This window comes from Pogona vitticeps, chromosome 4 (genome assembly GCF_051106095.1).
Source record: "Pogona vitticeps strain Pit_001003342236 chromosome 4, PviZW2.1, whole genome shotgun sequence".
NCBI classification, from domain to species: Eukaryota; Metazoa; Chordata; class Lepidosauria; order Squamata; family Agamidae; genus Pogona; species Pogona vitticeps.
In genome coordinates, this window is record NC_135786.1 from 73,574,466 (window position 1) to 73,587,009 (window position 12,544).

Here is a 12,544-nt window from a genome sequence, read left to right on the forward strand (position 1 = left end):
TTCTTTCCCAAAATCAGTTTCGATTTGGCTTAGTTCGCATTCCCCCACCAAGCCCTCTTTCTTGTTTAACAATTCACTAGCCCCTTCCCAATCACGTCCTAACAACATCTCCCTTGAAAGTCCCGGGGCTATCCCAACTTTCATCCTCCGACAATCATTCCCAATTTGCACGTTAGCCCAGACCGTCGCATATTTTTTTGAATCCCCATGGATGCATCTCACCGACACTTCATCTGCTACTTCGGTTCCTTCTAACTGACGCACCAACGTTTTACTGCATCCAGTATCTATTAATGCCCTCTTTTCGTGGCCGTTAACCAACACCATTACCTCCCAACCTTCTCTTTCAGACCCCATTAACTTAACCGGTTCATTATTTTGGCCTACCCACGAACAATCCAGCCCAGGGCATTGCCGCCGAACGTGGCCCGGGCGGCCGCAGTCGAAACACACGGGCTTGCCATCTTTGCCCTCCTTCAGTCCTGTGCCGGGCTCGAACAACCTCTGATCGTAGGTGATGGGGCGAGTCGGCTTAGGACGCATCGGCTCGAAGTTAGCGGGTCTGCCTCTGCCGATCGCGGAGAAAGACATCGGACCACGCGGTGTGTTGCTGCCTCCGGTCGCCATCTTGTCCGGTGGGCGTGCCCTGTCAGGGTTTCCGCTTGTGTATTCTTTACTTCCTTCCTCCGCCGCGCAATAATTCTCTATGAGGTGAATCGCCTCTTCTAACTTCTTCGGCCTATTTCTTTGAACCCAGCTCCTCATATTGTTAGACAATGTTGAGATTAAATGTTCCATCACTACTGTCTCAATAATTTCGTCCTTTGTCTTATCTTCGGGTTTGATCCACCTAATTACGTTGGCCTTCATGCGCTGGCTTATTGGGCGCGGATGCATCCCTGATTTGAATCTCAACTCCCGGAACTTTTTCCTATAGGCTTCTTCAGTTAAGTTCAAAGTCTGTAAAATGGCGCCTTTTACTATTTCGTACTGTGCGGCTTCTTGAACAGATAATGTGTCAATCACCTCTTGTAACACGCCTGTCAAACATGGAATTAAAATCAATGTCCACTGTTCTTTAGGCCACCCGGCTGCTGTGGCCACTCTTTCAAAAGTGTGTAGATATGCCTCAGGGTCGTCAGAATTACTCATCTTCTGCATCCGTATGGGGGTTGGGTTAGCTACCCAGGGGTTCCTTGCCTCTTTCCACTCATTCTTAACCCTTTCTTCTCCGGAATTCAACTGCCATAACTGCCTTGTTAATAAAGTTTGTTGCTCGGCTAAATTTTCTAGTAATTTCGCTTGGTGCTGGATAGTCCGACGTAGCTCGCTCACCTCTTCATTCTCCGCCTTAGGGGCTGCCCCACGTTGGGCGCCACTGCAAGAAAGTTGGTCCTTTCCTTCAGGCAGCCCCTTGTTTTCGGCGGAAAATAAGTCAGACTGAGTCCGTATAACATTAACATTGGAACTTTTATTCATCTCCTCTCCCACCTGCACATCTTTAAACGGGTTTAACGGTTTCAAACTTGGCAACAGGCCATTCTCAATAACATTTAAACTTTGGTCAAACTCCCAGGGAGTTACAGGCGGCGGATCCCACAAGATCCCCGCGGCTCCTTCTGAGGAGGAGGGAGACTCCTCATGGCACAAATGGTCCCACAGCACTTGTGTCGGTACCATCCTCTCTCGTCGGGACCTTCGTGCTCCTCAGCTGTCATCCAGGCCCGTTCACGCTGAATCTCCAACTCTCTGGGCGCCACAATCACATTCCACTCTTTGACTAATTTGCGCAAGAAAGTCTCGGTTACAGTAGGTGGATCGGGCAATAAGCCACCTTCTTTTAAATGGGGAAAATCTCTTAACAACCCCTGGTAGCGGACCCTCTCAAAAGCTCTCTGTCTGTCCTCCCTCTTCTTCCTCTCATAAGCCTCCACCACTGAACTGAACCACACCACCCCTTCCTCGTTCTTATACCCCCCTTCAACTGTCACTTCAGACTCCTCCCACTCTTCGTCTGCCAAACACACCTCTATCTTCACCTCCCCCTCTCTCTCTTCTGTTTCCTTTCCCATTTCTTCTTTACTTTCGCCACTATCTCGTTGACTCTTTATTTCATCCTCTTTTTCCACTTTTACTTCTGCGGACGGCACACTCTTATTCTCCACACCTTCACAGCGATTTTAACGGAACGGATTATCGTTGTCAAGCTGGGCACCACTGTATTGAATAACAGGTCTGTCATAGACTCTGGCTGAAATCCTGTTGCACAATTACACAAATGTTATAACTTTTAGAGGTTAATTTCATTAGGTTAAGATATGTCTGTAGCTACGCAATGAATAATGTCTGTGAAGACTTCTTAATTTATAGTAATTTGCTTTGCAAAGTCACGTCATTTGCGTAACTGCACAACAAGACTTCAGCCAATGGCTAAATCAGTGGGAACCCATTGCCACACAAATCATTGGGTTATGAAGAACATTTGTTAGATTCACTATAATGTCTATTTGATTACCAAAAGGAGAAACTAGTTTTGCATGCTAGTTATTGAGACTGAATCTGTGAGGAAATCTTCACTGAATACATTTGGAGATAATTCCAGATAATATCATGATTTTAAATTCTTAAACATAGATAAGACTCATGCTGAAAGTATCTGGATACTGCCAACATAGAAAAAAAACTCCTGTTAAGTAACAGGTTTAGAGGTGGGCAGTCCTTTTAGATTGTTTCTGAAACAATTCTGAACACAATTATTGCAGACAAAGCTACAGGGAAGCAGTCACTGAACCAAATACAGTGGCGCCTCCCACGACAAATTTAATTCATTTCACGAGAGGCGCTGTCTTGCGAAAAAATCGTCTTGCGAAAAGCAGTTTCCCATAGGAATGCATTGAATGCACTGAATTGACATTTTTTCGTCTTGCGAGGCATTGGTCTCGGGGGAAAAACCCATCTTGCGAAGCACGGCCATAGACGAAGCCGTCTTGTGAGGCACCATAGCGATCGAAAAAACAATCATCTTGCGGGTTTTTCATCCCGCGAGGCATTTGTCTTGTGAGGCACCACTGTACATACCACCATATTCCTCCAGAAAACAAATATGAAGATAGACCAGGGATAGCAATGTGGAGCCCACAGGTTCCCTGTGTCCCCCCCCCCGGCACGGCATTTCTACAGTTTCTAGGTCACCCCAGAGGTTGACATGCCCTCCAAATGTATTTTTAAAAAACCAAAAATAGATTCTTCTGTTCCTGTGCCTTTTTTATTAGAGACATCAAACCTGGAAATTGCCATCTGTTGTGTTTGTCTATTTTGTGGACGTTTCCTGGCTTCCAGTAGCTTACATTGAGTGCTGGGGGCACATGAGGACTCCTGGCTTACCAAACTTGCCCACCACAGGGACAAATTACAAACTGCTAATTTTATACTGTGATCATAGGATGAAAACATAGTTACACATCTCTACTATCATCATTCATTATTTTTTTTAAAATTGAAGCTAGATGCAATAGTGCCCTGCAATAATTTTTGCTTACCAATCCAAAATGGCTGTTTATTGGCAAACTTCCAAAGCCATGCCATTTCGCTGGGGGAATGCACACTGGCTAGATGGCCACCAGACCTGTATGTCAAAGAAGGAAACATGACAGTGAAACACAGCCACTTGTATGCTTTAAAAAAAAACAACCCACCACACACACAATGCACAGAAATTGCCAATACAGGATGTCTGAATAAGAGTCTATCTTGGGTGGTTCCCTTGTTTGTTCTACCCTGGCTACTGCCCTGCTGAGGGATGCATTTCCTGTGCACCATGATCCCCCCCTTTGAAGATGGCTACATTTAAGGTGAGAATCAAGCATCAGGCATTTGGGTTCTAGAATTGTTGTAAGGAGTTTGTCTCTTAATTGCCCCGATTTAGCTCGCTTTTTATTCTTGTTTTCTTTGTCTTTTGTTCTCTTTATTGCTCCTCTGCAGCTTTGTTTATTTCTTCTCTGCTCTTAAGTCAGCAGCTTCAACTTGAGCTGTACTTGCTCATGAGAAATAAAAGGCCAGTTACTCACAGTTCATGTAGTCATGTAAAAATCTTCTTCACACTTCCCACCTTGGCAAAGTTAGGTAGCTAATTCACCAAAACATGGCATCTCCCAGGCCAGATGCTTTGAGAAAGGAACCTCTCACAAAGACAGATTGCTGTCCGAATTCAGAGTTTTCCAGCCCTCCTTCGCTGCAAGCCCACTCTCCTGTAGAACGTGCCCCCCTTCCACTGCTGGGGGTTCTGTTGGCCCGGAGTTTACACAGGGCTTCTCAGAGCCCTGGGGATTCCCTCTCCTCTTGCTGCTGTTGCTCCGCTAGATTTTAGTATTGTAACACAGTTATGGAGTCAAGATTATAGTAGCTATTGTACTATTGTAAACACTTCCCTGTGTGTATGTTTTGTATGGTGTATTTTTCCTCCCCCCACCGTATTTGTATTCCTTTGATTGTTGTCTGTTATATAATAAAATTATAATTATTTATTTAAAAAAGAGAATTGTTGTAAGGAATATGATTGGTGAACTCTATAGGAATCTCGGTCACATTGGGGTTATACTATACCAGGCTACGCTATTAATAGCTCATTCCTGTTTACTGTGGCTGGCAGAGGCTGAGAGGGTTCTCAGGCAGACATCTATCCTATCAGTCAGTGCCTAATTACAGAGATTAAATTGGGGTCCTCCCTTCTTCATGCAAACCGTATGCTCTGTCACTAACCAATGCTCCCTTGCCAAAGACTCCCATATCATGTTCATCACACTCATTGAGTTACATGGCCTCTGGAATTTAGAGTCTGACACGTCATGAAACAGAAAACAGGAGATTAGATTGTGGCTAATACTTCAGACCTTTCTATCTGTGTGCTTCGTCTTTTGAGGTACTCATACAATGTGTTGCTAATGAAAGAAATTAAACCACCTTTGTTACTTTATGAGCAAAATGGTCTTGGTGGAGCAGCTGAAATCCTGTAAGAAAATTTGTAACTTTCAAACCATTTTTAACCAGCAAATAAAAAGCCCCTGTCATGATTTTTTGGGGAGGTGCACACATACACCAAGCCCATGTGTGCATGTTCTCCTGAAAAATCACAGCAGGGATCTGCCAACTACAAATGAATGGGATGTGACTAATTTTCTTATATTTAAGCAACAAGATTTTAGCAAATGAAGGAATTACATTTTTTTTCTTATTCCAGACTAAGAGATTTAAACTGGAGAAAAGAACTAATCATAATTTTTAAGGAATAAAATTAAAGCTGTGTCATTTAAATTAAAAATGAAACTGCAGAGCAACGAAATGAGGGCAATAAACTTACTTTTTAATTTTAAAAACACATTTTAAAGAAATGGATTAATGCAGCATACTTTAAAAAAAAACCCATATTCTCTTTCTTTCCTGTATGAATCTAATAAAAATGGTTAAAGCTGGATGGATATTTCCTCTTATGAAAAACATTTGAAGGAAAAAAAGCCCATGTGAACAAGCAAAAATAAAATGTTCTGCATTTCTTACAAGGTAATGTAAACACCCTTAATGGCAGGAATATACAGTTTCAGATCTTCATATGCTTCCAGTTCATTCTGGGCAACCTATCTGCCAATATATTTTGTTTCAATACAGTGGAATTACTTTCATGGTGAGGTTTGCTTTAAGGCTTCTGATGCAAGTCCAGCCCATAGGCACGAGAGAACAAAGAGCTTATGAACAAAGGGGATGAAACCCATTGCCATTTTTGTCTATTTCAGTTTCCAGTTTGTTAGCAGTAAACATGAAAACTACAGACCACAAATGCTCACAGACATGTTAAGCCATTACATGAAATATCAAGATACTTATAATAAGGCCAAAACCTGAATGCCTTCAAGAAAATTGATTAAAACAAAGTCATTTTTAAAAGGTTTTCAAGCTTTTAGCATGATTGATTGGTGAGGCAGGGAGGCCGATAAATATACAGTGGGGTCTCTACTTAAGAACGTCCCTACTTAAGAACAATCCAACTTAAGAACAGCTCCATTTGCTAAATTTTGCTTCTACTTGAGAACAGAAATCCAAAATAAGAACAGGAAAAAAACCCTTTCCTGCTCTTTTTTTAACCTTAGGTCATCTTAGGTTTAAAAAAAAAATTCTCCCCCTAGTGGTAGAGTACGAATTAACCAGCTTTGCATTAGTTCCTATGGGAACTAATGCTTCAATGTAGGAACGCACCTCTACATAACAAAAAAATCAGCCAGAATGGATTAATTGGTTTTCAGTCCATTCCTATGGGAAATTTTGCTTCAACTTAAGAATGTTTCAACTTTAGAACACCATTCCAAAACGGATTAAGTTCTTAAGTAGAGGTTCCACTGTAGTTTCTATGGACGGAAAAGAGCAGATACGGATTAAATGGTTTTCAATGCATTCCTATGGGAAATGCAGATTCAACATAAGAACTTTTCAACTTGAGAACCACCTTCCAATACGGATTAAGTTCTTAAGTAGAGAGCCCACTTGTATCAATAAATATATTCTAGATAAATAAGTCACTTTGCATTTTATACAGAAAGTAGTCTACTGGTAATATTCAGCAAAACAGGTTTCATATAAAATTTCTCGGAATCTTTTCTTCACCTAACACAGACTGATGTACTTGAAAACACTATACTCCCCCCAACTTCATCTTACCTGTGTATCTTCTGACTGAGAACAAGATTTAATCCAGCAAAGTAAAATTCAGTCCACCAAAGGCTACCTGTTCAGCATGTAGGTCGCTACAAGACAGTTTTGAGTGCTTTAGCATTAACCCAAATCTACCCTTTGGATTTGGGCTCCGCTCTGCCTTACACAATCAGGACTAGAGATGAGAGTATTTGTATTTGTAAATGAATATCCCCTCACAGGAGGAAATAACTGTCCACTCACCATTCCATAGTGCAGTGGTCCCCAACCTCGGGCCTCCAGATGTTCTTGGACTATAACTCCCAGAAACCTTCACCACCACCTCTGCTGGCCAGGATTTCTGGGAGTTGAAGTCCAAGAACATCTGGAGGCCCAAGGTTGGGGACCACTGCCATAGCGGACACAAGCTCAACACAGCCTTCCTATCACACAGTTGTCTGCAATAGATTAGCTGCTCCTGGCAGGAGACGGGATGACAAGCCTCTCTGCCAAGCCACAGAGTGGCTAATCCATTGCAGACAATGGCATGATAGGAAGGCTCTGTTGAGCTCATGTCAGCGGCGGAATGGTGAGTGGATAGTCCAGACCAATGGGGCCAGACCCCCATTATTTCCACCTATGGGGGGATATTTGTATATGTATACAAATACTACCCCCATCTCTAATCAGGACTGAAAGGTTAAAATCCTGTTGCTTAGCATAGCAAGTTGCAACAAGAGTAGGGCCACTGAATCAATGGAATTTATGAAGTTGGCTCACCAAATACCACTGATTCAATTGACTTATACTATTTGCCACTTACTATGCGAAGCAATAGGATTTCAGCCAAAGTATTGCATGTCCTGCCTTGCACTATCACAGGATGCCTCTTCGGGTACGTATATTTCCAATGTATTTGATTGTGGGAACGACAAGGTTCAGCTATAAAATTCAGTGATGGTGTACTGGGCTAGTTTACTGTATCTCAGCTCACCCTACCTCACAAACCTATTGCAGGATAATATGCTGTGACTGATTCCTTTGAGTAGAACTTGAATGCATAACTGAACCAAGAACTGTTTTTTAAAACTCGCTATATAATCATATTTATTTTAGATTTATTTATTTCAGACATTTTTATGCCACCTAACTAAGTGACATGCACTACTCTAGCTGGTTAACAATAAATATATTGATTTCACACATACTGTTGTGATTAAACTGTTATATGATTTCGTTATGACTATTACTCGATAATCAAAACCGACATAAGCTGTGGAATATGCTACCATAAAATATGACTATGTAGGTTACTACAGCCAACCAGATGCTTCCAGAAAACACCCATGCATGGCGTAAAGGCATTCATTTGCCTGGTCATTTTATGAGTCACCCTACTGTTGAAGCTCTCTGGGTGCATACAAAATAACATCCACCAGAATCCTGCGCACATAAACACAAGGAAACTCAAATATCAAATGCAACAAAAATGCAACACTGCCTCCTGCAGTATCCACAGAAGTTAAAAATGGCTCAAAGACATAACTTTAAGGTACGTTCAAAGCTGCAGAGTAGCATGTAGCACATTTATTTGTAACTAGTTACTTTTTGGTTTGGACAGTAAAATTAAATTCATTTCGTCAGGAATTGTTCAAGTTCTATGCCATACTTATATCAATTGTTGGTGGCAAGGAAATCATTTTTTCGTTGTGTTCCAGATTACTATGTATGGATGTGAAATGTGGACAGTGAAGAAAGCTGACAGGGGAAAATTGATCTGAAATGCAGTGTTGGGAGATTGCTTTATGGATATCATGGACTTCCCGCAAATATTAAATAGAGCAAACAAAGCCTGAACTGTCCCGACAAATAAAAATGGCTAAACTGAGGCTATTACACTGTGAGTATGTCATGCGAAAGTCTGGACTGGAGGAATCCCAAGCTGGAATTAAGATTGCTGGAAGAAGACTCCCTGGAAAAGACCCTGATGTTGGGAAAGTGTGAGGGCAAGAGGAGAAGGGGACGACAGAGGATGAGATGGTTGGACAGTGTCACCGAAGCTACCAACATGAATTTGACCCAACTCCGGGAGGCAGTGGAAGACAGGAGGGCCTGGCGTGCTCTGGTCCATGGGGTCACGAAGAGTCGGACAAGAGTTAACGACTAAATAACAACAACAAAAATATCATGACAAGACAAGACCCACTGGAAAAGACAATAATGCTGGGGAAAGCAGAAGGCAGTTGGAAAAGAGGAAAACCAAACAAGAGATCCATTGACTAAGTAAAGGAAGACACCATCTTTAGTTTGCAATAGCTGAGCAGGGCTGTTGGTGACAGAAGGACACCAATGATCTCCTTAATCACCAATGGAGGTCACTAAATCCATATGGAAGCACAAGTTCTTCATCAAGCACTTGAAAATAAGCAAATAAGTGTACAGTGGACCTTCCACAAGTGAGAGGAAACTACTGATGGCACAATTGCCTTCTCTATGATAATTCAGATAACTTTTACTGTAGGACACATAAATGATATCCAAGGGCCCCCTCATTCAGCTCAGGGCTGCCCTGATTCAGAAATCTGGATTGGAGATGGGCACGAAGTTAAAAATAAATAAGGAAAATTGTCAAAAATTGTGAATTCATTAATTAGAGTCGGTTCAGGTTTGTCCAAACTGGAGAACCCGAACTTTCACAAACCAATGATTTTTTTTGACATCTTACAAACCTCCTGATTCATCACCTCCACACAGCCTGCCCCTACACCTTTCCCACTGCCCCCATTGCCTCCCTACCTTTTCCTGCTGCCACCTCAACTTCCTCCACTGCCACCACCATATTGAGAGCCCCACCGCTGACCTTTGTGCATGTTCCTGCCTGTCAGCTGGTAGGCGGGGATATGCGCAGATGGTCCCTTGCCGGCTGACAGGCCAGCTAATTAAATTAAAGTAAATTACATAAATTAATTAATTAATTATAGTTAGCTGGCCTGTCAGCTGGTTGAGGGCCATCTGCGCGTGTCCCTGCCTACTAGATTAAAGGCAGGGACATGTGAGAGACCAGACAGTCTGTGGGAACTGTGATCTCAAGATGGCAGCGGCAGCCATAGTGGAGGAGAAGGCAGAATCAAGAAAAGGTAGGGAGACAATGAGGATAGTGGGAAGGGGTGGCGCGGCAGAGAAGCAACCAGGTTGTTGTTGTTTTAGATGGCAACCAGAAAGCCCCCCCCAAAAATCTGAACAAACCAATGACCTTGGAAAAAAATGTGTAAATTTGTGATTTGTGGGCTTCCACAAACCAAGACGACCTGCCATTTTGGCAATTCATGCCCATCTTTAATCTGAATTAGATCTGGGCTGATTTGGATATGATCTGATCTAATTCAAATCCAAATCCAAGTCTAGATCCAAACGGGAACATCTGAATCTTTGTTACTCCCACTGATGTACAGCGAGCAATTAAAACGGCTTAAAAAAAATTTTTTTTTAAGGATATGCATGAAATCTGGAGACACGATAGCGGCTCAGACAAGATAATCCTGTCAGATTTCCAGACCAAAGTTTTTTGTGCCAGTCAATTTTACATTTTCACTTAAAAACAGCCATCTTTCTTTTGTTTCTTTCACATAAGATCAGAGACCTTGGGGCATTATGGTCCTGGCAAGTTCATGATTCCTTGTCATTTCCATAGGGATAAGGTGGGTCAGCTGGTTCTGATCTTATCTGACATTTCTTTGGCTTTTCTACATCATAGAAAATGCCTGTGATTCATGTGCAGTGCTTTCACACTGAAAATTGTTATGTAAAGAGAAACAAACATAATAAGGACCAGGGCTGTAATTAACAGTGTTATAAGCAATCTCTCTCGCTCTCTCCTCACATGTCACAGTATAAATATAGCCATTTCAGTACTAAAACAGGCCAGAACCTGATTTTAACAAATTCAAAGAACCCATTTAATGCAAGAATGCATGGTTTTGGCTTGTCAGCATGTGTTCTGATACTTTACTGGAGGATATCAGCCACAAGTCTGTAGCTGTAAAGATTTTCAGGGTTCAATTATCTCTTCCTGCCTCCACCCCTTTAAGGAGGACAGGGCCACTCTCTTTCTGAAGAAGGCATTTATAATTTTCAGGACCCGTTTGATTACCTCTCCACATTGGATGTAATTAGCCATGAAGAGCAAGCAAAAAGTCAAGCCTGATGAGCATATTCTCAGGCATTTTAAATGGCAAGTAATTCAATTAAGTCTGACTGAACAGCGCACTGGATGTCTCCATAGTCTGAACAGCATGAATTGTGCAATCTGAATTGTGATGAAGGTGAAGGATTATGGCCAGTGTCCTACTGAACTTCCACTATTGAGCAGAAAGTTCCAATATCATCCTAATGCAATTAACGTAATCATGACGTTTTTACAAGCTTTGCCATTGGCAAGTGAAGAGTCAGGGTTGTTCATAAAGCTCATCGTTTGTACTTGTAACTCTTGTGCATTATAACATTAGTAGGATTTTCTTCTCAGAAAAACCTTTATAATATACCAGGCTATGTCCTCAAAATGTCTACCAAACCAGTCCCAACATGGTGCCAAGGGTTCTCTCAGAAATTCTACTCAGATTTAGCTTTCAGATTTGATGAGTCCCCCCCCCCCCACAACCCCAACAATGGTGTTCTGGACTCTAAACATGGAGATACAGACATCTATAGAAGCTTTTGATAGCTACTGTTAGAAACTAAGCCACCAAATGGACATGTGATATTGCAGAGAAATATTGGGTCAAAATGTATACATGGATTAAACAAATGATTAAGCAAGAAATACAACTTAAACCAGAAACTTTTTTTACTGGGATTAATACCAAATAATATAAATAAGCAAAGTTACTACTTAATATCACATGTCCTTACAGCTGCTAGATTAGCATGGGCACAAGTATGGAAGGAGGGAGACCCACCAAAAGATGAATCGATTATCAAAAAAATACTAGAGTGCGCAGAAATGGATAGACTTACAAAGAGACTAAAAGGGCAAGAAAAATCAACTTACTATGAAAGCTGGAACATGTTCTACGAATGGTGGAAAACAAAAACTTTGTAATAAATAGAAAGTAAGTGACCAAAAGGAATAATGAGGAGAAGACACTGCTGAAAGAAATGTGTTATTATACAAAAGGCTTGTAGGCTAAGCTCTACAGTATGTATCGTTTGTAGATAGAGATTTAGGCATATGTGTGTATATATGTCTATGTATGGATAGGTGTATATATATTTTTTTAAAAGTTAAAAAAAAAAAGAAACTAAGCCACCAACATATATGCCCTAGAAGCTTGAGAATCAGTGTTAGTTTTTAAAAAAATTCTTCTGAATACATTCAAGACAAAGTGCTATGAATCCAAGCTGGCTTAACTGGTAGATGGCATGTTGGAAGCAACACAAGTGACTGTTACTCTTCAAAGATAAAAACAATATACAGCAGCTCCCCTCAATCTGACTGAAGCTGGTGTAGATTTTGTCCGTGTGTAAGAGAAAGAGGGTGCTGAAGGGATTCAGTCATACTACAGCACCTCCATTCCACCCCACTCACCAGGACACAAGAGGCAAATTATTCACAGATTATGTTTCCATGCTTGCAAATTCCACACTAAGTAAGAAGTCCAGTTCCCATGGCTCAATCTCCAGATAACCTTACCTGGATGAGTGAAAATCTTCACAGATATATTTCCAAACTACATGTTATACTGAGATTTTCTATTAGAAGCTCGAGGGCACTTGTCTAGATTAAAAGCAGCCATGGGGCAAGAGATGATAAGACTAACTCTTGCCCTCCCACACAACAGCCCCAAATCAGTATCATTCACCCAGAGCT

The 12,544-nt window shown here is 41.5% G+C and overlaps 1 protein-coding gene across 2 annotated transcripts in view; it reads right to left on the reverse strand.

Annotated features, from left to right (window-relative positions):
* Positions 1-12,544, reverse strand: part of LOC110077136 (FRAS1-related extracellular matrix protein 1) — a 149,961-nt gene that overhangs the window by 6,250 nt on the left and 131,167 nt on the right. For both annotated transcript variants that reach the window (XM_072997709.2, XM_072997708.2), the window contains one exon: positions 3,540-3,625. In XM_072997709.2, coding sequence (XP_072853810.2) covers positions 3,540-3,625 — 86 coding nt within the window. The remainder of the gene's footprint in view (positions 1-3,539; positions 3,626-12,544) is intronic.